Source organism: Pelodiscus sinensis, chromosome 6 (genome assembly GCF_049634645.1).
Source record: "Pelodiscus sinensis isolate JC-2024 chromosome 6, ASM4963464v1, whole genome shotgun sequence".
Lineage (NCBI taxonomy): Eukaryota > Metazoa > Chordata > Testudines > Trionychidae > Pelodiscus > Pelodiscus sinensis.
Window position 1 is genome coordinate 10,248,844 of NC_134716.1, and position 25,268 is coordinate 10,274,111.

The window sequence follows — 25,268 nt, forward strand, 5'->3', positions numbered from 1 at the left end:
TGGGTACTGTATCATGATGCTTATCTAACATGGTTGGGGAGTCTGTGTATTTGCAAAAGCTTCAGCGGGGTAGCCGAGTTAGTCTGTAACAGGAACAACTTAAAAAACAACACACAGTCCAGAAGCACCTTAGAGACTAACAAAACATGTTGATGGCATCATGAGCTTTTGTGTGTACAACCCACTTCTTCAGATGACAGATGTGTATTGGCAGACTCTAGGCTGTTAATTCAGTTGATTACCAGTGGGGGATTTCTGGGCTGGCTTGTGAGATGGACAGGTGTTCTGCGCTACAAAATCTGAAGTTGTTGGTGCCAACCAATGGCTAATGCTGCATTTGTGCCAGTGAGGTATAGTCAGCTTTGAATGCATTTTTTTCCTCCACAGAAAATAAAAGCTACACCTCCATCAGAACAGAAGCATTGTCAGTGATAGAACTGCTGCTCACCAGACTTAAAGGTGAGGTTCTTTGTCTGCTTATCACGCAGAAGATCTGAGTCTGAGACTCCAGCTCAGTTTGTGGCCCCAAGGCCTGGAAGAGTGGAGGTGATACCTTTTGTTGCTCTGCATTTATTCTGCAGGGTGACCAGCTGCACATAGTCCTTTTCATCTGGAAGGACAGTGTTGACATGGGGTGGAGGCAGGAAAAGTGGGAGGCAGACATTCTGAGTTATGCTCGGAGAAGCTGTGGATGAATACTAAGGTTAGGAATACATGGTATGCCCCCTTTTTGGTGAGAACCCTTCAAGAAGGAGGGTAGTGGAGCAAGCACAGGCCTGGGAGTTAGGCTATCAAAGTTCTGTCTCCAGCTCTGGCCTGGACTCAAGGTATCAGATTTTTGGATTGTGCTCTGGCCCATCTGTGCTGCTCCCTGGTAGGTACTGGTGCAAATGCTGCCTGCCCCCTGGAGTTTTGCCAATGCAGGAAGTACTTTTCTTCTAACACTTGTGCTGAATTTAGCCCCTCAGTCTCACTTCGGGGTTCCATCCCCTTTAAGACCTGAACAGGGACTGTGTAAGGCAGGCTGAATTTCCCCCATATGGTTGATAATTGTGACCGATCCCCTGCCTGAATTTTGATTTGGGATCAAGCATAGAAATCAAAGCAGTTCCTGTTTCATAACATTCAGGGGCCTAGTTACTTTGGATCATCCTGGTATTCATATGAAAACTGTCTCTCCTTATCCGTGCAGAGTCTAAACAATGGGACAGCCTGCCCCTGGAAAGCAGAGAGCTCCTCATTGGTTCGCTTACTACCATGGTATTGGACAGCAGACCTGAGCTGCAAGAGAAAGCCTCGTTATTGAAGAAAACACTTGAAAACCTTTACTAAATAGTAAAACACCAACAGCAAAGTGCCATGTAAAACAAAAAAGTGCAGTGTGATCTGAAAACCAAGGGGGGAAATGAAGACTAATCTGTAGCATGCATCATTCCTTGGCCAAAATAAAAAAATGCCTTAATTTCTGTTCCCCACTAATTGTATTTTACTGTTTTAAAGCATCTGATTTGTAAACAACTTCGAAGTTGTGGAAAAAATATTTGCATCAGTAAATACCTTTAATGATCTGCCCTAGAAGACTTGGTATGTGTGACCTAAAAAAGTATTAAGGGCAAGAAGAATCCTATTCTTAAATTAGGCAAAGTATGTAACTTACTCTGGATCCCAAATAAATAATTGCTGAAGGGAGCTGAAGAACCTAGAACCCTGGAAAGTTTAAATGCTTATTTTCATTTCACCATGTCTTGCAGGTGGAGGTTTAATAGTTGATGCCCAAATAGTGAGTAGTCTCTCCGGGAGATCAAGGGTTGAAATCCTGCCTCTATTGAAATCAATGGCAGAACTTCCATTGACTTCATTGAGGTAAGATTTAATCACAGAACACCCATCTTTCTACTAGCCGTCTGGTCCTCCCTGACACAGAGTACTGTTGGCTTATTTCTTCCATTTCTGACTGAGTGGATTTAGCAAACCCAATCCCCTGCTTCACAGCTAACAGATCTTACCTCCCAAATTTTAAATGACAACTATTTTCTCAAAGTATGCACATGAAAGAGCACTTTAATGGGCTGTCTGGGATTGGTTTGGATCTGTAAGAAAGGACAGGTGCGTAACACTGCTCTTCTCAAAGTTGTTTTGCATGACACTCCTTAACTGCAGCAAAAAAATACCACCCCCCTTTTTCTAGAAAATGTTTTTCCAGAGTGTTCAGTTTGCCATGATGGAAGTTTTTTTTATAGTAGTAGGGTTTTTTCCAGTGTTTGTACTACTGTTCTTGCTTTGGAAAGCTGTAACAATTTAAACTTCTCAATGTTTGTAACATTCTGTATCCTATCAGTTGCCAGTCTACATTGGTTTCTAGCAAATACTTTTAATTTGCACTTAAGACCATATCTGCATTAACATGGAGTAAAAATTGTGATTAGATATCCACTACCCTTCCTCTCCCCCACCTCCCCATCATCTTCCTCTTCTCAGAGAAAAGGCATAAACCTGGATGCTGTGACAACAGGCTTTAGAAATGTGAAACAATCACTGTAACCTGAATGTGGATTGGGCATTGCTTTGCTGATTGTGTAATAAAATCATGAGTGTTGGCAATCTTGCAGCCACAGAGTTCAGCAGAGGAAGATTTGTCATTTTCTTACATGCTCCCTCTAATCCCTTTCTGATTTAATCTGTTGGGATGAGAATCTTTCAAATAACTCCACCAGGGATCATTACTCTCTGTTGCTGGCACGTTCAGGATTGGGTCTTCAATACCTACCTTCCATGTGCTAATTTCACATTCAATGCTTTTGCTACTGTATAATCTTAATCTGCTGTACCAAGGGGAAGGGGCAATGTAGGCTATGCCCACCTGATCAGTAAATTTCAGCCAGTGATGGGGCAAGACTTTGATAAGTGCTTCTGTATCTGAAAACCTCAGCCTGCACTAATGCGAGTCATTAGCACACATTAGGCAATTCTTTGGTGCTGAGAGTTGGTGCTAACACATTTGATCTACTACTTAGTGGCAGGGAGCTGCTGTTTGTTTACATTGTTTGGCTAACCAAGCACACTTGTAAATTTTAAGAGCTTACTGGACAAATCACTTAAGATGGTACCATTTAACAAACAACTTACCTTCCATGAAATCTTTTCAGAAGAGCTGATTTTTGTACAAGATGAGAATTCCCCTATGTTGCTTTGCTGTAGTTGTTCATCTAACTTGTTCTTTCATACAGTTCAAAGCAACAGACAGTTACAAGTGCTCCAAGTCTCTGGGATACCTTGATTTCAGCATGGCTGTGTGTATTGAGGCAGTAGCTAAGATTAGAGCCAACTGGCTTAACTGCCATAGCCAATGTTTTTCCACTAGGTCTTTAATACATAGAACATATTCTATAAATTCTATTGACATCTGGACTGACAGCTGTGGTCAGGATTGTGAAGTTGGAGACCGTTACAATCTCAGACTCCTAAAGCAATATGTTTTTAAATGATTAAAAGTGTGGATTCAGAATGCTTTTAAAGCATGTGCCGATCGATACACAGACTCTACCTGCACAGACGTTGCTATGAATTTAAACAAAGGTTTGATTTCCCCCTTTTCATTTGTAAACTTGACAAAACAAATAGATGTGGCCTTCCTAGAGTTTTTCCTCTGAAAGTGATTGCACTATGTAAAACACACTGTATTTTGCCCAACGGGCATTTCTTGTGCTGCTGCAATGCTGCTTTGTATACCAAGAGTGAGGTGTGCAAGTCTGACACTAGCACTCATTCTAATCTGCAAGCTGTTGCTTAACTGGATGTATATTAAGAGTTTTCTAATGTTGCAAGGGTCTCCACTGAATTCATTGCAAGCTGTATGTGGCTGTTGAAGTATGTAAATGGACTGATTGAAGGAACACCCACCCACTTACCAAAAGGTAACATTAAATAAAGGTGCATGACCTGTTCTTGGAAGCAACTTGTAATTTTTTCCCTACAAATGTGTCAGTTTCAACTATCCAGCGCCATGAGCTTCAGCTACCAAAATGCACATTAACCCCTCCCTGAAAATAGCATGCAATGCTGAGCAGCTCCCAGCCAGAGCTTTGGTACAGAAACCATATAGCAAAGCAAGAGTTCACAGTGGCCTTTTTGGCATGGGAGTGTTTTGCTATTGAAAAAGTACATCCCATGCACAACTGCACCCTACATGAATAAGCCATCTCACTAACTGCATGCATGCTGGGTTGTGCACTGTTGCTGTAAGTTCTAAGTGGCTCTACTACTGGGAAGTATTTTGTTTGGTCTGCCCTAAAGGAGCCAGAATGGATAATAAAGATAGCAACTTCAACAGGAGAGGTTGAGAGCATTCTGTATCAAATCAGCCCATATTGCTGCTTAGATAAAAGAGCCACCTTTTCCAATACTTTTTTCCCCTCTGGCAGCCCCAACAAATTCTCCAACTGCTAGGCTCAACAAGGTCAATAGCAGCAGGTAGTGGGTTCCCACTTATGGAACACTAAACAGAGCCAGACAACTTTCTTCAGACCAGATTTATCCAGGGGCAGGATTTAGGTAATGCCCACTATCATTAGCCACATACATGAGCTAACACAGCAGCTCCCTGGTTAGGCTGTTGGCTGCATTCTAAGGCATATCACTGGTCACCATTTCTTCACACACAGACCTTGGGAAATGGGCCAGTCCTTGCCTACAGACAGCTCCCCAACCTGAAGCAAGTATTTACCTGCAGCCACACAACACAGCAGAAAACACCCAGGAACCTCTCTGCAACAAACCCCATTGCCAATTCTGTGATGGTGTCACTTGTGTAGATATGTTGACAGAACATAGCCACAAGATGATCGGGGCCGACATACCATCAAGTGTCACAATATCCCTCTGCCATGTACATTGGCCAAACCAGTAGGGGAAAACTAATCTCCCTGGGCATTCAGTAATGGATCTGAAAGTAGCTACTAGAACTACCCTTGGCCACAGGTGCTCTAGGTGCTATGGACATGTTATGAGGCTAGAGGCTTTGACAAGGAAGGAACTATCTTCCACTGTGGCTCAGGGAGGGAAAAAACATCAGTAAAATGGTATTATTGGGAAACCAGATTAGCACCTAACTAGAGGTGGACTGTGATTTCAGGAAGAGCAAATTAAAAAACTTAGGAAAAGTTAAACTTGCTGCGGTTAGGTACTGCACTGTTGAAGATGCACTGCATACTGAACACCATGTCCAATTAAAAGGAATCATCGCTGGGATTTGGTACAATGGCACATCTGGTTTTTTAGTTGATATCGACAAGAATTTGTTCACTGCCAGGGAACAAAGCTACTACTATCCCTTCCAGATCCAGTATCTATATGAAAAAAGCTGAAAGCTCCAGAAACAATTTTAAGAAAACCACCAGTAGATCCTGTGGCTCCTGGCAGAGCTCCAGGTGAGTTCGGATGGAGGAAACTTCTTTTCAGCAGTAGTTTGTCATCTGAAGAATTTTGACGAAAGTCAGCAAGATACCTGAAACAAAAAACAGGACTATGTAGCACTTTAAAGACTAACAAGATGGTTTAATAGGTGATGAGCTTTCTTGGGCCAGACCCACTTCCTCAGATCAAATAGTGGAAGAAAATTGTCACAACCATATATACCAAAGGATACAATTTAAAAAAAAAGAACACATGAAAAGGATGCTTAAATTCGACACTTTATACTCAAGTTTGAATAAAGATGCTAATTATCTTACCCATTACAAAGATGCTTCCCCAATTATCACCTCTAATATCAATAGCTCACAGACATTTACCCCCATCCGCCTTCTGTTCTGAAATTTGATTTGTTCTTTTCATGTGTGTTCATTTTTTTAATTGTATCCTTTGGTATATATGGTTGTGACAATTTTCTTCCACTATTTGATCTGAGGAAGTGGGTCTGGCCCACGAAAGCTCATCACCTATTAAACCATCTTTAAAGTGCTACATAGTCCTGTTTTTTGTTTCAGCTACACCAGACTAACACAGCTACATTTCTATCAGCAAGATACCTGAAAGAGTGATCCAGAATCAAACAATTCTTGCAGAGTAACTTTCTCTTTAATTCAACTAATTATTGGTTATTAACTACATAACTGATTAACCCCAGACTAGTCTGAAGCAGGTATTTCAAACTTAATTAATGCCACTCAGTTAAGTGGTTACTTACAAGGTGAGAAAAGAAAAAGTCATAACAGCTTGAGTCATTTATTGAAAATACAAAAAGTTAAATATTAACATGACAATTTTAGCACATGTACCAAAGTCATAGCTTTGGCCAGTAAGACACCTTCTTCCTTTTGCTTTTTAAAAAAAGTCAGCAGTATAAACTAACATTTCATTGTTATGTTGTATTCTTTAGCAAACAACTCTCATAAGTATTTTCAATTGCCTTTTGATAAAAAAAATTTAAGAATTCTTTTAAGCATTTAGTCTGCAGTTCCTATTTGCATGCCTTACTGATATTTCACACATTTACATGATGTCAGAATATAAAAACCTGTTTCTCCTTTTTAAAGAATCATGATAGGAAGAAACAAATTATAATGGAGGAAAACATTAAATTGTGTGTGGGACAAAGAACAAACAAATTAGGGTGAATATGAAAAGGTTAAGCCAATACAAGGACTATGCTTTGCCTGAGAAAAAAGGACAGTTAGAAATTCAAGTGTGAAACACAAAAAAGGAAGGTAAGTAGGATAACAGAGGAAATGTCTATAAAACATGGAAAGGCAAAAGTGAGTGCAAATTCAGTCCAGATTTTTCTTTAGAAAACAAAATACAATGATAATTCTAAATATGAATTACAATCAGAATGTATAGAATAAAAACTGGCCAGAGTATTTACCAACTCACTCATGGTCACTTCAGGTTTTTAAGTTGGCAATTTAGTACTGTTTTTACAATGGCCTTTCTAAGTCTCTTCAAAATAAAGACAACACACATAGGACATTCTACCCAACTGCTGCAGATGGAAGTTTGCTCTTCAAGCATCCACATATGGTCTGGGTCTATTCTTTTGTTTTGCTGTGTCAGCTTTTTTCTGTGCAGGTACACTACTTCCATTCTGCGACTGAGTATATCTTGCTACAGTGGATACACCATCTACAAACTTGGTCTTGTAGAGGACATTTGCATTGTTGAACATCCCATCCTTCAAGGATACCACAATGAACTAAAGAAAGAAAAACGTTTCCACAATATAAAAACTATAATCTGAATGCAAAAAGATAATAGAGATTTTTAAAATGAAGATTGATAAGGATTTTATAAAGTAATATCAGGCATGGAGACAGTCTAAAAGCAACAGTTTAGTTTCACTGCTCCATTTAGCCTAACTGGTTATTGTCCATTCCCCTGGGCACTAGTTCTCCAGAAACACTCCCAAATGTGTCACCTGAAACCATATCACCTCCCTTGCCCAAAACACAGACAGGATATGACTCCGGTCTAGGATTGAGATCATGGAACTTCACAGTGATAATTCTGCAAACTAAAGCATTTTTACAGAGTTCTGTTCCAGTCTTTTTTTCTCACCTTCTAGTGTAAAACTCATTACTTTCCCCAGGTTGTTTTCTTAGTAACAAATTGCAGTAGCTGGTACAGAGCTGTTACATATTAGCAAATACGAAGGGTTTTGTCCATGAATTAATCCATCTATTAAGTTCTATACTTAAAGAGATTTGAGGACTCCCGCTCTAAACGTATAACTTCTGTTGTTCCAGTTTGCACCTTTACAAATAGTGCCAGGAATCAGTGGAGAGAATCTTCATATCACTCCAATGTTTGTTCATCTGGCGATCACGTGGTATTCATGTACAAGAACTTAAGGGCACTTTTATGGCCCAACCACACAATCTAAAGCAGAATCAACATGGGTTTGACAGACCCCCCCTCACCTCATCCCAGCTCTGCAATCTGGTCTTCCTGTTACTGAGACTCATTTGAAAGCTCTGAACATACTTTTACTGGCAATTGTGGTTGGAACACTTGCTGCTGTGAAACAAACAAATGAGACCCACTCATGCAAGTGGGAAAGACTGAAGGAGAACCACCTTCCAGCTGTCAAGGGAGAGTTAAGTGTCCTTCTCAACTATAAGGAAGGAGGCTCACCTCCTATCTGTTAGTTTCAAGTTGTTTGTTCATGGTTTGATCTGAAATGAAGGGTCCTTATTGCCTAGTACACGAGCTTGTTTTTTGGCCTAACCAAAAGTTTTGGGACTTATGAATATAGAAGATCTAAACACTTTACACTTCCCCAGTTGTATACTCACACTCTCTTGAAGAGTAATGAACTACTCAAACCACCACATATTGTTATTTCATTTGCAAGATCATACCTGGGAATGTCTGAAGTGAGTGCGAAGCATCTGTCCAATGTTCTGTGTGTGAGAAAGATCAAGGGCTGCATCTACTTCATCTAAGATGTAAATTGGAGCAGGTTTGAAGAGAAGCATGGCTAAGATCAGGGACAAAGCCACCAAGGACCTAAAAACAGACCAAAGACAGATAATTCTTATAAACTACAGGGGAAAAATATTTCCTCTCCCCTTTGGCTACTCTTCCAAAGCAGCTTTGCTGCATCCAGGACATTCTGTTGAATGTAGACAGATATGAGATGCTCTGGAGCAGTAGTACACACACCATGGTTTGATATACTGAAACTCAGATTTCTGCCCAAAAGTTAAGATATTAAATAGCCTTTAAAGATCTCTCAGGTTGGTTTGTTACTTTGCAGCAAAACTCACAATTGGAACTTCATTCTCATGATCTACCATCAAGGGTGGGCGATAATTTTTGCAGGGGGGCCACTCCACCAATTTTGGAAGGGGTAGGGCCTCAGGCGGAAGGAGGTTGTTCCATCTAGGTGAGGTCTGCCCCTGGTAGGGGGAGGAGACTTTCCATGTTCCCCCACCCCCAGGCCAATCAGACTGGCCTGGGGTGGGGGAGCATAATCTTTGCCCCCCACCTCTGCCCTGACAGAGGTGTGTGGTGCCTAGCGAGAACTGCCAGCTGTTTTGAATAGCTGACAGTTCCCTTTAAGCACCGTGTGCCCCTAGTGGGGAGAGGAGACTGTGTGCTCTCGCCACCTCCACACCTCAATTGGCCTGGGGGCAAGAGAGCGGCAGGGCAGCCTCAGGCTGGATCAAACAACTTGGCAGGCCAAATATGGCTAGTGGACCCCTATCTTGCCCACCCTTGGTCTACACTGTTGCTATGATAGCCAGTAGCTAGTCTGGAAAGGGAGTGGGGTCTGGGAGGGAGTTTGGGTGAAAGAGGCAGTTGTAACCTAGGACAAGGAATTAGGGCAGAGGGAGGTTGGGTCATGACCTGCGGCAGGCAACTGGGGTGCAGGAGGAATGCAGGGGTTTGGGTTGTTACCTTGAGTAGGGGATTGGGATGCAATGGGTCCAGGAGGGGGAAAGAGGGTTTTGCTTTTGTGGGGTAGAAGGCAGGACTGGGGAGGCAGAGGATTGGGGGGAAGGAGGGCTGGGGTGCCAGAGGCAGGCTCTGACTGGGAGACTTTTACCTGGATGACTCCCAGCCAGCAGCCCAGCAGGTTTTTTAGGCAGCTAGCCAGCCTGCTTGTTCCGCCCCCACACAGGCTGCAGGGGCCATGTGCAATGATGAATAAGAGAGACTGAGGGGAGAGGGGAGTGGTGCTTTGCCCACTGCTTGTTTTTCAAACAGGCAGCTCCTATTGGGCAGAAGTCAGCCAATGGGTTATCCCAGGGGCAGGAGCAGCCTGACGGCCAGATCCAGCCCTAGGCTGCATTTTGCCCAGGCCTGTTGTGGGGTATGGAGCAGTGTTCTCAAAGCGGGCTGCAGGGAACCAGCGCCAATGGGCACTACAAGGCTCTGTGGCTGCAGAGTTCTTAGATAAACAAAGTGGAGCAGACGGTTATTAGCTCTCTCAAAGTGGGGCCATAGCCCACTTTGAGAAACACTGGTCTAAAGCATTCAGTGACATGGTGGTGGTACTTCTGAACCAGGGGACCACCACATTGTACTTAGGAATCAGAGTCTACAAACCAAACGTGGGAATCTTCAGTGTTGCCAACTCCTAAATATTATCAAATATTTTTAGAGTTACTGCAACTCTTGTAATTTATTTCACTTATGCCACTTCTCAACAGCACAATTTTGTCTTAATTCCTGTGAAAAGCAGTGTACTCATCAATTATTTAAATTTATCTTTGTTCTTGAATGACTCCATTATGTAGATACATAAAAGTTAGCCCAGCACTTTCCATTACAAGCTCTGGATGTTAAAGTGTGAATCGATAAAATACACCTGTATTTTATTTAAGGAAAGCAAAGTGGGAAAAGAAGACCAAATCTGCATGGCATATTATCAGACTACTATACACAAGATGGGAAGGAGAAAACAAAAAGCATTAAAAATATATATATCACACCAACCTTTGACCTCCACTAAGTTCTGTTAAATTTTCCTTCCAGGTGTTTCCTAAGGCAACCTTGAATTCCAGACCATCTAGGACAGTTTGCCCCTCAGGGGCTGCCAGCATAGCATTGGCCCCAGGTAGAAGAGTAGAGAAAATTGAACCAAAATCTTTGTTCACCTAAAAATGAGACCACCACAAATATTTCTAACCATCTTTGAATCATTAACAGTAATTGTTGTATACTTAAACTAAGAGCCTTATAAACAAACACTTCATTTCTGCTCCCTGTCATCACTTTAATTTAATCTGATGGAAATGGATGTCCAACAGAAACTTAGAATGTGCTAGATGACAAGAGACTTTTTGTTCCATAGCTCAAAATGTAAACATGAGATCCCCAAACTCTGGGGCATGAAGAACCAAAGGGGCAGGGTTGGTGTGTATAGCTGGGACCTGGGGTAGATGGCATGTCACCTAGCTCTGTTCCTGGCCTTGTGCCCCCGGGCCCCCTTGCCTCATCTGTGTCCCATCCCATCCCCACCTGCTGAGCCATGGCCACACTCTTAGAAGGTGAAAGCTAGAGCTGAAATAACATACCTTTTGCCAGGCAATATTCAAAGCTTCATTTTTCTTTTGGTCAAGCTCTTCGATAGTAGCAAGAATTTTAGACTTGTCATTCTCTACAATTCTTTTTCTCTTCATTAAGTCATTATACTGGTTCAATTAGGAGAGAAAATTGGTTTCAATTAACTTTGTTCTTAGCATGTTTGGCTCTAATCCCATAAATACTCAGATGCTTAATTTTAAGCACATGAGTAGTTTTACTTACCAGATTAAAACTTATCAAGGCTTTCAGTAATTTATTCTAAACATATTTTGAAATTTGCTATAACCAGGGCTCGATAATTAGTGTAATCTACTCGCCCGTGGCAAGTAGATTACAAGCAAGCACAGCCACGCAGCGCGGTCAGCTCATGTGCCTCGTGCTGAACCGCGCAGCTGGCGAGCAAGGCTCGCCGCCCTCTTGGCAAGCCCTGACTATAACAATTAGCAAATGGTAAAACTAAACCCCGAGGGATGCTTCCCTCCATCCTGTAAACAGTGGTTGTCATTTTTACCACTTAATTACCATTTGGCACCAAAGCTATGGAAAATGCACTAAATCTAGCCATCTATTGCTATACTGAAGCTAAAATGTCACTTGGCCAACTGTTCCAACACCATGGGCTCATATTTTTGGCAAGGCGTTCTTTTTTATTTAATACTCAAAACAGTAGTATCATCTGGGTATTTAGATGATATTGCTGTAGACACAGTAATGCCGGTATGATACTCAAAATGCAATTTTAAAAAAGGAAACTCAGCTTTTGTCACTAAAAGTCAATCAATTGCTAATGCATAGTCAGTTAAAATGTATTACCATCCAAGTATAACTAAAAATGGTTCATGCCATTGACTTCTGAACAAAACAATGTAAGGCTCAAGCAGAGGAACTGAGTAGTAGTGTGCAGGTGATATAAACCATGTTACCCATAAATAGATATGCCACAAATTGTACCGACTCTTGAGGTTGAAGAAATAAATGTTTACCCTTTCTTCTGCCTCTGAAAGCATGTTCATAGCTCTCATATTGACATTCCTTCCCAGCTTCTCTTTTTTCTCCTGTAGTTTCTGCAGCCTCTGGCCTGCTTCTTTAGGATTGTTAGTTTTAAAATCATACGCCGTGTTAGGCTGGCCAAAAAGCTGTTTCTCTGAAGCTATCCACTCATAGTCTTTCAGCAGTTTAGCCACCTGGAAACATGTACAAAGTACATATGTTCAGAGCATTTATGTGAAAAAGAACTGGCATCCTAAGTTGTTTTACAACATTAAATCTCAGTATACAAAATACAGATTGAGCATCAAAAGAACATTGACTTAAGGGCTGAAGAAAAAAGAAAAGTCAGACAGGTCAAAACATGGAGAAAGTTTTTGAATGGGTGTTTGACCTTCTGATTTAAACTTAGATTTTCCAAATAGCACCACAATGCTCTTAACACTGTCTTCAAGTCAACCTTCTTTAATAGGCTTGTCCAGCAGATATAACAGTATCTGCTTCATTGGTTCTCTCCCAAACAGACATTCTCTGTTGGCCTATGGGACAATGTATGGATAAACACTTGTGACTTTTCTCTCCTCTGAGATATGTACCAGCATAGCAGTGCATAGATAAAAAAAAGACTTCATTGCCCATGGTCACTGAAAACACCACCTCTGGTTACTGTAGTCAAAGAAGGGAAGAGTTCTCTGAATACCTTGGCGGCAGCATCAGTAGTCTCTCGCTTGTGTTTATTGATGTTATGTTCTAGCTCTTTAACCTTAAGCTGAGATTCATTATTTTGTTCTCTGTATTTTACAGTCTCTGTAGATTTGGCTTTAATTTCTTTATCCTGGGCGGTGATTACTTCCTTTTGCTTGGCCAGCTCCTCCTGAGCTTTCTTTACAGATGCCTGTAAAACAAAAAGGGCATACTCAATTCTCTTTTAACCAATTTGTATGATACATTTATTGTGAAATTCAGTCAAGGATAAAAAGGCTGAAGTAAGGTCCTGTAGACTATTTACATCTTGTGTGATGGAAAAAAAATCCACATCAAACTGAATAATCTATAGTATGGTGTTTAATAGTCTATATTTCAAGCTACACAGAGATGAAAAACATATTAGAACCAAGTTGTCTTTAGTATTCAAAATACCTCCAGTTTTTCTAGACCTACCTTTGTCTTAGATACTTCAGATGCCATAGCATCAATCTGATCCTGGTAAGATTTGATAGCTTCCTTCACAGCTTCAATCTGTTGTTTATAGGAGGCCTGTTCTCGTGTTAGCTCTTCTAATTCCAGAACTAATGCTTCAACTTCCTAAACAGATGATATGTTGAACATGTATTAAAGACTAGACTTGAATAGAGAGCTGTAATATTCAGCTTGCTTCTGACTAAAGACTGCAGAAGGTCAAAAGTCAACAGTTCCACAACCACAGCTGTAACATCATTGTAACCAGACAGCCTCAAAGGAAGGATAGAGTATATGATTCTAGAATAAATCATGTATCATCAATTTCTGTATGTGTCACTGGCTACAAAATATCATCCATGCACTGAAACCAATAAGGCAGTGGTCTCCAATGCGGTGCCCACGGGGAATTTATGTGCACCCGCCGAATGACATGCCCAAGCCATTTGTGCGCCCCGGACCCCAGCCTTGCGGCGCATGCGCGGCCCCACTGCCAGCCGCACAGCGCTTGTGTAGCCCCGCCCCCGGAAGCCCCAAAAGGTTGGGGACCAGTGCAATAAGGTTTAAGAAAATCATAAGCGCGCACGCACGCATGCACGTACACACTTCTGCTTAATTGTAGAGGCTTTTCAGGATTGTGGAACTTACTACCAACAGTGGAAGATTTACCTGTTGTTTTTCTTTCATTTTTTTGCTGGAAGCATCTGCCTTTTTTTTGGCACCATCTAGCTTCTGTTGGGCATCTTTCAATTCCTTCTCACGCTCCACTTCAGCATTTTTCATTTTGTTCTCCAGCACTTTATATTTTTCTTCTGCCTTTTTCTGGATGTCCTTGGTTTTCTTTAGTGTCTCTTCACTCTCATCTGAATCAAAACGTACAATATTGAACCTGGCAGTTCTTCCAGCCCCTGACTAAACCTCTACAAATATGCCTATAGGTCAGGGCGCCAAATCAATTTTAACAAGGCTTAGTACAAAAAAAAAAACCCACCACATTTACTAAGTTGGGTTTTTTTTGTTTTTTTGCTTTTTAACTAAAGTGCTGATCTCATAAATTTCAGCATTCCCTTGTCCATAGATTACTATAAATGTTACCTAAATACTACAGCACACAAAAAATATATGGGAGGATACAGTAAGATTGAAATTCTCTCATTAAGTTAAACAAAAAATAAGCTCGCTCTTTATATGTCAAATAAATACACATTTTACATAACACACTAATTCATTGAATGGTAATCTACCAATCTTTGGTATCCTATCAGTTCCTTCACTCCTAATAGTGTCAGACACTACCACTATATATGCCAAATTTTTTCTCTTGAACCAGTTTGCTTTTATTATTCCTTCTTTCCAGATCTCCTTTATATGAAAACGAGTATTTTTCAAATGATTTCTCAGGATTCAAACTATATACGATGCAAATGCTAAACAAGAAAATCAGCAATCTTAACTGTATACTCATTTGAGTTGGTCCGTTGTTATTTTAATTTACAACTTTTTTTGAATTTCTTAAACAAAAATCCCTAAAATTAAGTTTTAATGGAACTTAAAAGGGTTTAGATTTATACAATCCCAAAAGCAAATAAAAGTCTACTCTGAATAACCAAATAATGTTCTTCACATTTTCAGCAACTTGTTCTCTCACCAATTGTTTTCTTAAGGGTGTCCAGCTCCTCTTGCTGTTTGTGATAGGCACTTTGCTGAAGTTTAGTTTGCAATATCTCTGCTTCTTCTGATTTCATCTCCCACTGCTGCTTCAGTTGGCGATACCTTAACAGATCATAGCAGACACAATCAGATGTATTCACATGATAAGTTACAGGCATACCACTACTGTAGGGTACATACCAGTGTTCCCTCTAATATTTCCCACCCCTGAGCAGCATAAATTTTTTTATTTGCACCAATATGGAGGTGATGTGTGACATCACCTTCATATTGGCGCACATTAAATTCATGTGGCGGGGGTAGAGCCAAGGGGTTCTGGCTCTTGGATGGGACAAGGGTTGAAGGGTTCAGGACTGGGGCAAAGGGTTGGGGTGCAGACTCAGGGATGGGGCTGGGACAGAGAATGGGATGCGGAGGTATGAGGGGGATTCTGGGGCCAGGCCAGTGTCCGGGGCTCTGGTCCAGGCTGCTCCAACCACAGCGAGAGAGAATTGTTCTACCAGGGCCTAGCTATCTGGGCCATGGCAGTGGGAGGCTCCTCTGGGGTCAGGCAACCAGGTTGTGGTGGTGTTTGTGTTCACGCTAGGGGAGAGGCACCTTGTTCAGACTGTCCCCCCCCCTCCAGCCACCAGGCTGGAGACTAGGTTGGGGCGACTCTTCTCTGCACCTAGCATGGGTGCCTTGAGTATTAGCACAGGGCTAAGTAGGCAGCTGTGCAGCTTACAGGAAACTTATGTACACAGAGCTTTATATTTTCAGAGGTAAAGAGACAAGCATTAATTTTCCTCACTATAAAATGGTGAATATAAGACTAAGGATCAGTCATGACTTGGAAACTCCAGTATTCAAAACTCATGCCATATCTATTAGGATAATATAGCAAACATTTATATATATGTGCAATGATAAATATTGTATAGTCTCAATTATGAAATTTACAGTACAATTCAGTTTATCTGAATGGCCTGGAGGGCATCCAAAATATTTGGGTAACTGGACATTCAGATAAACGCAAGAGCTATTTTAACATGCGATTTCACCTCAGTAATGCCAGTTCCTGAAGACGGAGAAAAACCCAGGAAGCAAAGGAGGAAGAGAAGAAAAAGAGAAGTCTCTTTGGTGATGCTTGAGTGCTTCCTGGCACTGAGAACCAGTCATAGCCCTTACTATTTGTACTGCTAGTTGTGGAAGTGGGGGACTGAGTGTGCCTGGTGCTGCCTGAACACTTCCGAGGAGGCTTCTGCATCAACTTCCCTGCTCCTTCTTTTCTCTCCTCCAGCCTTGGGGAGCAGCCTAAAACTGTACAGGCAGTCCCCGAGTTACGCGGATCTGACTTGCGTTGGATCCTCAGTAACGAACGGGGATTTTTCTCGCCCTGGAGGACTGGAGCGGCGGGACGCCTGGTCCCGCCGCCTGCCTCCTCTGGGGCGAGAAAAGCTGCACCCTGTCTCCCTGGTCTGCTGGGGGAGCAAAGCGGCGGAGGACCCGGGGCGGACCCGCGGCCGCTTCCAGATCAGCTGGAAGCGCCGTGGATCCGGCCGGGTCCTCCGCGGCTTTGCTCAGCGTCTCCCTGATCTGGAAGCGGCCGCGGGTCCGGCCCCGGGTCCTCTGCCGCTTTGCTCGGCGTCTCCCTGGTCTGCAGACCAGGGAGATGCTGAGCAAAGCCGCGGAGGACCCGGCCAGACCCGCGGCGCTTCCAGCTGATCTGGAAGCGGCCGCGGGTCCGGCCCCGGGTCCTCTGCCACTTTGCTCGGCGTCTCCCTGGTCTGCAGACCAGGGAGACGCTGAGCAAAGCCGCGGAGGACCCGGGCCGGACCGCGGCGCTGATCTGGAAGCGCCGCGGTCCGACCCGGGTCCTCCGCCGCTTTGCTCCGCGTCTCCCTGGTCTGCTGGGTGGGGACGCAGCTAGTGCCCCCCCCAGCAGACCAGGGAGACATGGAGCAAAGCCCGGGGCCTGTGGTAGAGCAAGTGGGGCGCTGCCGGTTGGTCCCGCAGCACCGCTCCTTGGCGCTACTGGACCAACCCGGCAGCACCCCAGCTGCTCTGCCCCAGAAGTCCTGATTCAGCCGCTGCTGATCAGTTTCAGCAGCGGCTGAATCAGGACGCCTGGGGCAGAGCAGCTGGGGTGCTGCCGGGTTGGTCCAGTAGCGCCGAGGAGCGGCCACGCTACTGGACCAACCCAGCAGCACCCGAGCTGCTCTGCCCCAGGTGTCCCCAAGTTAGCCGCTGCTGAAACTGACCAGCGGCTGACTACAGGAAGCCCGAGGCAGAGTTGCTCTGCCCCGGGGTTCCTGGAATCAGCTGCTGATCAGTTTCAGCAGCAGCTGACTTGGAGACGCCTGGGGTTCTTAAGTTGAGTCTGTATGTAAGACAGAACTGGTGTCCAGATTCAGCTGCTGTTGAAACTGATCAGTTTCAGCAGCGGCTGAATCTGGATGCCAGTTCCGACTTACATACAGATTCAACTTAAGAACAAACCTATAGTCCAGTCCCTATCTTGTACGTAAACCGGGGACTGCCTGTACCTTCAAACAGCATGTTCATCTTCTGCATGCCTGACTGTCCCCAGCATAGCCTTTAGATACACTATGGTTGTGGATAACCAGGACTTTCAGATAAAATGGAAAATGTCTGTTCAAATTAGGCTATTTATCATAACTTAATTAAACTTGTTCATCTTGTGGGCATGCAACAACTGCACTATTTATGAAAAAGCAAATATACAGGAGATGTCTAAATCACAGCTAAACCTTTCAATTGTACATGGTCAGACTCAATATTTTTAACGCTTGTGTCATTTTCATGTAAAGTTTGAAACTGGTTTGCTCCATTTATCTAGGTTTTTGGGGAAAAATCATTTAAATGGTTGAAAGTGTTTGAAAAACAAGTGCAACATGTGCATAGTTTACTTTCTTTTTAAGGACTTTTATTTGCCTAAATATATTGCACAGAAGACATTGAAGATTCCACAATTATTTTTAAATTTAAATTCACAAAAATATTATCTAAGTATAAGATCTGATTTAAATTCCCAAATACCAAATATTTTGGGGGATACTGATGCAATTTCAATGTTCTTATAATTCTCACCTATTCTGATTTTACCCTAGATAGGAGTTACAGAATAGAACTGCAGGAAATTCATTTGGCACTTCAGTGAATAGGAAAAGGTGAAAACTGAATACAGTTTTCAGGAAAGCATCATGCGATTTTCCCCAAGCATAGGAACAATATAAGCTCTCTCATATATTTTACAGGCTGAACCTCTAAAATCTGAGACATTCTGGTCTGGCAACATCTGTGGTCAGACAGGACCATAGATGTTGCTGGACCAAAGAGCTCCAGTGCCTGGGATCAGTAGCTGACCAATAGTCCTGGCCAACCCAGCAGCAGGAGAGGGTCGGGAAGCCACAGCTGGCAGGGGAAGCCACTGGAGTCCAGTGGCTGGGGTGGGGCACAGAGCAGGCAAATGACTTGGAGGAGCCCAGGAGCGATAGCCAATGGAAAGCAGGGGAGCAATGACTTCTCCTGGTTTTGGCAAACTCCCTAGTTTGGGGCTGTTTAGATCCCGAGGGTGCCGCATCAGGGAGGTCCAACCTATAATTTCCTGCTGATGTGGTCCAGAAATCTCCTTGCCTTCCCATTAATTTGTGTAGTTCAGTGGTCATACTACTCTGGCTTTCATACAAAACCTCATCTGACCCTCTGTGCTCTTCTAGTATTATATTATCTTTATCTACTATCTATTTGAGATACATACAAACTATGTCTGCCCATCTGTGAGTCAGTTCTATCAAGAACGCTTCCTAAACAGTAAGAACTAGGACCACTAAATTTGGTATGCAGGTTTCTCTTATTAGAACTCAAAGCAAGGTTGTGCCAGGACAATGGGATGTGTCTGGAATTCAGCTGTTTCTCATAAAATAGAAAGGAAGGGAGGAACAGTTACAGTAGATGTAGAATGACCACAGGGGGGCAGCAAGGGACCAGAGATGGGGACAGGGACATCTATATATTTCAGAGAATGTGTCTTTTTTTCTGTTTCCCCCCCTCCTCCTGCCCCCAACTGGGGGACATGCATCCCTCCCTGGCTGTGCCCACTGTAGTGGCCCATGGACAGGCACTTCTCACTTGGCCTGAAGCTGCTGTGGTGAGAGAGGGCTGGGGCAGCCTGCATACTGAAGCCCTAATACTCAGCCCCACCAAGTGCAATGATTTAAATGAAGAAAAACAAAAAACTTATTTGAGTTAAGGACCGGGGCAATGCTGAGTAATCTTTTAGTACAGACATACATACAGACATACATACATAGATAGATATAAAAAGAGAAAGAAAAAGATAGAATCTTGTATTTTTTAACCCTTACTTTTCAGCAGTGTTCTTTAAGCTTGCCAGCTCCTTTTCTACTGTCTCTAGCTCAGACTCCTTTGTTTTCAATTTTTCTTGAATATCTTTCATTTCCAGAAGCTTGGACAAAACAGATGCAGACTGTGGACGTGCGCCTGATTAGTGAAAGAACAGAAAGCTGAGGATGACTGATTACCTAGCATTAATTACTTAAATAGAAGGATGTATTTAAAAACTGGGCTACTCACATGGAAGACATGAGAGAACAAAACCAGAGTTGCTTTTAAAGCAAACTTTGAACCTATAATAGTTCTCAATCCAGAATGTTTTCTTACTCTGGCACTAAGGCATGTTTATCCACATCTGTTTTTCCAGATTTCCTGGAACTGAAGTGTTACCGGACTGGAAGCTCTTAATGTTGATCAATCCAAGTTTTTATGCTATTGCTTAACAAATTGGGCAAAAATAGGGTAAGTCTCACTGAACTTGCAAGATTTTGAAGTACCTGTCTCACTGGATTATTTAATTATGTTATTAATACATTTGTGGGTTTAATTGAAATACTTAATGATATTTTCCTCCTTTTAGATAGGCTTCTCTTTCCTGGTTAATGGTAATACCACATATTGTTCTGGTATAAAACAAAAGCATATTTGTTCTTCCTACAAGAGAGTTTCAATCAGATCTCTCTGTTCCATTTATAAATGGATTATCCAGCACATTTGATGTGCACAGGGAACACTCTATAACTGGGATAGGCAATAATTTTTGATGGGGAACCACTCCAAGATTTTGGTAAGTGGTCAAGTCACAGTGGTGTGGGATCTGGGACAGAGGTTTGGTGCAGAAGGATGCTGGGATTTGGGTGCAGGACAGGGTGCAGGGTCTAAGAGAGAGTTTGAGTTAAGAAGGTGGTTATGAAAGGGGATTGGGGTGTGGAATCCCAGGAGGGGGTATGGGTGCAAGATAGGATTCTGACCTGGAGGAGAGTAGGAAGAGATGCAAGGTCTTAGAGTTATGGCCTGGCAAGTGGGTACAGAGGATCTGGGTGGTGACCTGGGGGCGGGGAGTTGGGGGTATGGTAGTTAGGGATGTAAAATCCCATTTTAAGTGATTAAACATGTTGTTTACCCAGTTAACTGATTAAAGGGGGTGGAGCAGGGGACATGGATTGCTCCAGACGACCGGAGCTGCCCCTGTCCATGGCAGGCCCACTTTGCTTTTGGCATGCTGGGAGCTGCTCCAGTCCCCACCAGTTAACTGGTTAAATATTCTCATCCCTAGTGGGAGGGAAGTGCCAAAGTCAGACTCTGGCCAGGAGGCGCTTATCTAGGCAGATCCTGGCCCAGTGGGACCTTAGGCAGGCCCAGACCACTCAAAGTGGCTGGCTGCTCCATGTGCTCCTCTGTGCCACGGAGAAGGGGTCAGGGGGAGCGATTGTGCTTGAGGTGGAGGCAACGGATGCAATCTCACAGCTCCCGTTTCTGGCCTTTGGGAGCTGAGAGACCATGGCAAGGGCAGTGCTTCCCCACATGGCACAGAGAGGCACATGGAGCAGCCAACAACTTTGAGTGGCCTGGAGCTGCTCTGTTCCTGAGGGTCCAAGCAGGACAGGACACGGGCCAAATTCAAAGGATTGGTGGGACAAATTTATCCCTCTTACACAGTCATAACTTTTAATTCAAACAATTTAAATAAGGCAAATAATTTTTTTTCTAGTATTTTCATTTCCATTTTGCATAACTGGGATTTGAATACATCTTCTGTCAAATAGATTTCGAAGTTTTTCAGAGTAAGGTTCTAAATACAGTTTTACTGTTAGCATTTGTCAAAACATTTAAAGCAGTACAACAGTCAGTGGAGAAGATATGGTAGCCAAAAAAAAAAAAAATACCTCCACTCACAGTCCCTTGAGGATCAAAGGTATCTCCTCCAAGAGTGACAGTTCTTTTCATAACATTTTTGTTGAAAGTCACTTTCTTGGCATTATTCATGTTATCACAAACCAGTGTTGTTCCAAAGACATATTCCATTGCCTTCTGTAGTTCAGATTCATACCCAATCAGAGAGAGGGCCAAATGCACATTATCATCACCAACCTAACAATCAAAAGAATATAGTATTAATATTCCAAATGAATTAAAGAGTTTTGAAATCCAATTTCTTGCTCCCATTATAAGGTTTTGTAACATGTTAGAATTCCTCAATAAGTGCTTTTGAACTACATGTCTGTAGGTAAAAACCTTGACTCAATCTCTCTCTTTCTCTAGTCAGACTACCAATGGGCACCTCAGTCAAATATGCTCAGTAATGCATCTCTCTCAGATGTTAATTTTGGTTCACTCCCTTCTTTGCGACTAGCAACACAAAACTTTATTGTTCTGATCAGCTTCTCCTTCCTCTATCTTTACAGTATGTCTACACTACACAGCTTTTAGCAACAGGACTGTGTCATTACAGCCTTATCACTAGAAGTCAGCTTGTATAAATGCTAGAAGTCAGCTGGTATTTTTGCCAACAAAATACTTCTAATTTCTACTAGAGGGTTTTGCTTTGTCAACAGAAGAGTGCTCGTACCAACAAAGCATACTTTCACTTGCCACCCGAAAACTTGGTAGTTCATGGAGGTAGTTTTTTTTAAAGCACCTGTGAACAACAAGGCTACGTCTAGATTGCATCCCTTTTTCCTAAAAGGGATGCAAATTAGACGTATCGCAATTGCTAATGAAGCGAGGATTTAAATCTCCCCCGCTTCATTAGCATAAAAATGGCTGCCGCTTTTTTTCGGCACGGAGCTTTGCCATTCCCACTCAGCCCATCTATTGTGCTTCTGCAGAATATTGTTTCTGGTAATTCACTATTCAGCCAAATTTCAAATTAAGCAAGTCACCCTTTAAAGATACAATTACTTCTATAATTCTTATAAAAATAGCATAGAAATAACTGCCATTATGACATAGGCATGACTGATATTACCCTATTCCCCATTCCAAGTAATCATTGTTGAAAACATGCCCTGTGCATGATGGTTAACAACTAATAAAGCATGCCAATTTTAAGAAAAACTTACACAGCAAAAGAATTTATCTAAAGACATACCAAGTGTTTTGCTGCCATCACTTTTTTTTGCTCAATACACTGTGCTGAAATTTTATTTAGTGGAATTATGGTGTATCGACGCTTCAGTTCACCTTTTTCTAACAGTTTTTTACCAATAACCTAAAATTTAGGGGAAAAAAATTACAGAAAGATACAAAAACACATGTCAAATTGTGAAGACAATTGAAAACATTTCTTATAGGAATAGTATCAGAGGGGTAGCCATGTTATTTTGGATCTGCAAAAGCGACATGGAGACCTGTGGCACCTTATAGACTAACAGACGTATTGGAGCATAAGCTTTCGTGGGCAAAGACCCACTTTGTCAGATGCATGTAGTAGAAATTTCCAGAGGCAGGTATAAATACGCCTCTGGAAATTGTGTCATTTAAATGGACACAAATCAGATATTAGGAATGGCAAAATACAAAAACCTGTAGAAGAACACTTCAATTTCCCTGGACACACAGTAGAAGATTTAAAGGTAGCCATCCTGCAGCAAAAAAACTTCAAGACCAGACTTCAAAGAGAAACTGCTGAGCTACAGTTCATCTGCAAATTTTACATCATCAGTTTAGGATTAAACAAAGACTGTGAATGACTAACAAGATGGTTTATTAGATGATGAGCTTTCGTGGGCCAGACCCACTTCCTCAGGTACACCAGACTAACACGGCTACATTTCTATCACAGCTGCTAGAAGTGAGCCTCACGCTCCCTGATTGAATTTCCCTTGTTATCTCTAGCCTTATTCTGGCCTACATATTTATACTTGCCTCTGGAAATTTCCACTACATGCATCTGACAAAGTGGGTCTTTGTCCACGAAAGCTTATGCTCCAATACATCTGTTAGTCCATAAGGTGCCACAGGACTCCTTGGTGCTCTTATAGGAATGATACACATACTGGAGAATTTAAAGTTTGCCTAAGAAGGCAGGATTCCATTGACCTAAATTAATTCATACTCACTAAAATAAATTCTCTATTTGTTAAGGTATCTGCTTAAGGATACCCTATTGCTGTGGGCGATGATTTTTAGTGACTAGAGATTTAAGGAGGCCTCAAATTTGGGAGTGGGGACCAACTGAAGATAACTTAGAGGGGCCTGATTTTCAGAGTGCAGGTGCGCAATAATTTATGAAAACCTGCATCCCTTTGAAGTGTCTGAAATTGAAATCCCAGAACTAACTAATTGGTTTTGAAAAATCTTGGCCTTAGTGCGCAAAGTTTTAACTACACATCTCCAAGGAGTAGTGACAGAAGTTCATGACTAAAGCACAGGGTTGAATACTGCCAAAGGGATGTACTCAAAAGTTGTGTGTTAAGAAACAATACCTCTGTGTCCACCACAATGTTATAGAGCTTTCCCCCAGCTACCACTTCTAGAGCTGTTGCAGTGGAGATCTCTTTCACAGTGATTAGAGAGGCAACAAGCCCTTTTATATGATTTGGATTCCAATTTTTTTCTGGATCTCTTAAAATAAATTAAAAAAAATTATGTTACTTAAGATGAAAACAGCTTATGACAAACTCCAAACACATTTATATTAATGTAAAAATTCCACAATATACAGATATACAATATTCTGAAGCCACAGACAGCCAAATAATTTTAAAATTTCATAATAAGTAAGGGTTTCCAAGTAAACTGTCAGCTATGGAATAAATAGAAGAACCCTGACATCAACATTGCCTCGAGTTGTTCATAAAACTTGGCACTACGAATAGTTATGCAAAACTAACTTATTAAAAAGCTAACAAAGTTTGGAAGCATTGCTAATATTTTTAATTGACTGACAGTTTTGGCATTAAAGTTACAAAAATAAATTCTATTAATTAGGTATGAGGTATAAATCTTTCATTAGAGTAGTTTACATAGTTACATGAAAGAGGTTTTCAGAGATTATGAAGTTAATTAACTTCTGACATAAAAAAATAATTTCATGAACTTTTGTTTACGTGTTGTTTTAGATTTGAATGAACTTGTCCAAGGCACAACTTAAAGAGGTGCATACACACAATATATAACAATGGATCATAGCAATTTTTTCCCTGCCACACACATTTAATTATAAAAAGTTTAGACAAAAAGATAAACTTCTTGTAACTGAAAATACTAATGCCTCTGAACATTTAAAGAAAACTGCTTTTCTCGATAGTGAAAGTACAAAACGGATCTGTAATTAGCTGCCATAATATTGCTATGGGAAAAGAATAATAGTTTTGATGCGGTATCATAAGAAACGTGCAGCTAACATTTGCAAGCATATAATAAATGCATCTGCTGTTTTGAATTTTACTTGTCCCAGTGAAAGGTACACTGGACTGGGGCTCAGGAGACCTAGTTCTACCTATGGCCGGATGGACATTGGGCAAATCATGTTACTTCATACCTCAATTTCCCCCATCTGTAAAACGGAGTTAATGATATTTACTGCTTTTGTGAAGTGCTTGGACATTGACGGGTAAAAAGAGCTGTGTAAATGCCAGATAATATATTATCCTAAATACCTGGGCAGATTAATCATGCCATAAGTCAGAAATGGAAAAGGAGGCAAACTATTTCTGTATCAATAGCAAAACAATGGCCTCCTGAATTTTCATTCTCCCAAGTTCACGGATGTTTAATGAACATTAGAGTACAATTTTGAGGCCTTACTTGCAGGGACAGATTAAGAAAGCTTAAGGGGCTGCAACCCAAGGCCCTGGGCTAAAGGGGAACCCCAAAGAAATCTCCAGGACACTGGAAGTGTAGGACCTGTTGCAGGCCCCAGGCTGCAGCCACTAAAGCTTTTGTGTTCTGACCCTGCCTGGCAGGGGAAATGAGTGCGACTCCATGCACTACTGTTTCCCCACCTCCACCAAGCTTGAGCTTCAAGTGCCACAAAGTTCTGTCCACATGCTTTCCTTCCTGCAGGCTTCTCCCTCACAGTTCCCATTGGCCATGAATTATGA

General features: G+C 42.0%; 2 protein-coding genes across 7 annotated transcripts in view; one reads left to right on the plus strand and one right to left on the minus strand.

The window, feature by feature from the left end:
• The window catches only part of ECPAS (Ecm29 proteasome adaptor and scaffold), an 84,182-nt gene extending 80,238 nt beyond the window's left edge, over nt 1-3,944 (plus strand). For all 4 annotated transcript variants that reach the window (XM_006118851.4, XM_075931431.1, XM_075931430.1 and 1 more), the window contains 2 exons: nt 388-459; nt 1,193-3,944. In XM_006118851.4, the coding sequence (XP_006118913.2) occupies nt 388-459; nt 1,193-1,332 (212 nt within the window). In that variant the 3' untranslated portion in view covers nt 1,333-3,944. The remainder of the gene's footprint in view (nt 1-387; nt 460-1,192) is intronic.
• A 2,264-nt stretch (nt 3,945-6,208) lies between these two features.
• SMC2 (structural maintenance of chromosomes 2) overlaps nt 6,209-25,268 on the minus strand; it is a 37,053-nt gene continuing 17,993 nt past the window's right edge. For all 3 annotated transcript variants that reach the window (XM_075931432.1, XM_006118850.4, XM_075931433.1), the window contains exons 13-25: nt 23,649-23,787; nt 22,313-22,432; nt 21,108-21,312; nt 19,233-19,368; nt 14,843-14,967; nt 13,864-14,057; nt 13,177-13,320; nt 12,716-12,910; nt 12,012-12,212; nt 11,019-11,135; nt 10,438-10,598; nt 8,355-8,502; nt 6,209-7,189 (exon numbers count right to left, since the gene is read on the minus strand). In XM_075931432.1, the coding sequence (XP_075787547.1) occupies nt 7,001-7,189; nt 8,355-8,502; nt 10,438-10,598; nt 11,019-11,135; nt 12,012-12,212; nt 12,716-12,910; nt 13,177-13,320; nt 13,864-14,057; nt 14,843-14,967; nt 19,233-19,368; nt 21,108-21,312; nt 22,313-22,432; nt 23,649-23,787 (2,074 nt within the window). In that variant the 3' untranslated portion in view covers nt 6,209-7,000. The remainder of the gene's footprint in view (nt 7,190-8,354; nt 8,503-10,437; nt 10,599-11,018; nt 11,136-12,011; nt 12,213-12,715; nt 12,911-13,176; nt 13,321-13,863; nt 14,058-14,842; nt 14,968-19,232; nt 19,369-21,107; nt 21,313-22,312; nt 22,433-23,648; nt 23,788-25,268) is intronic.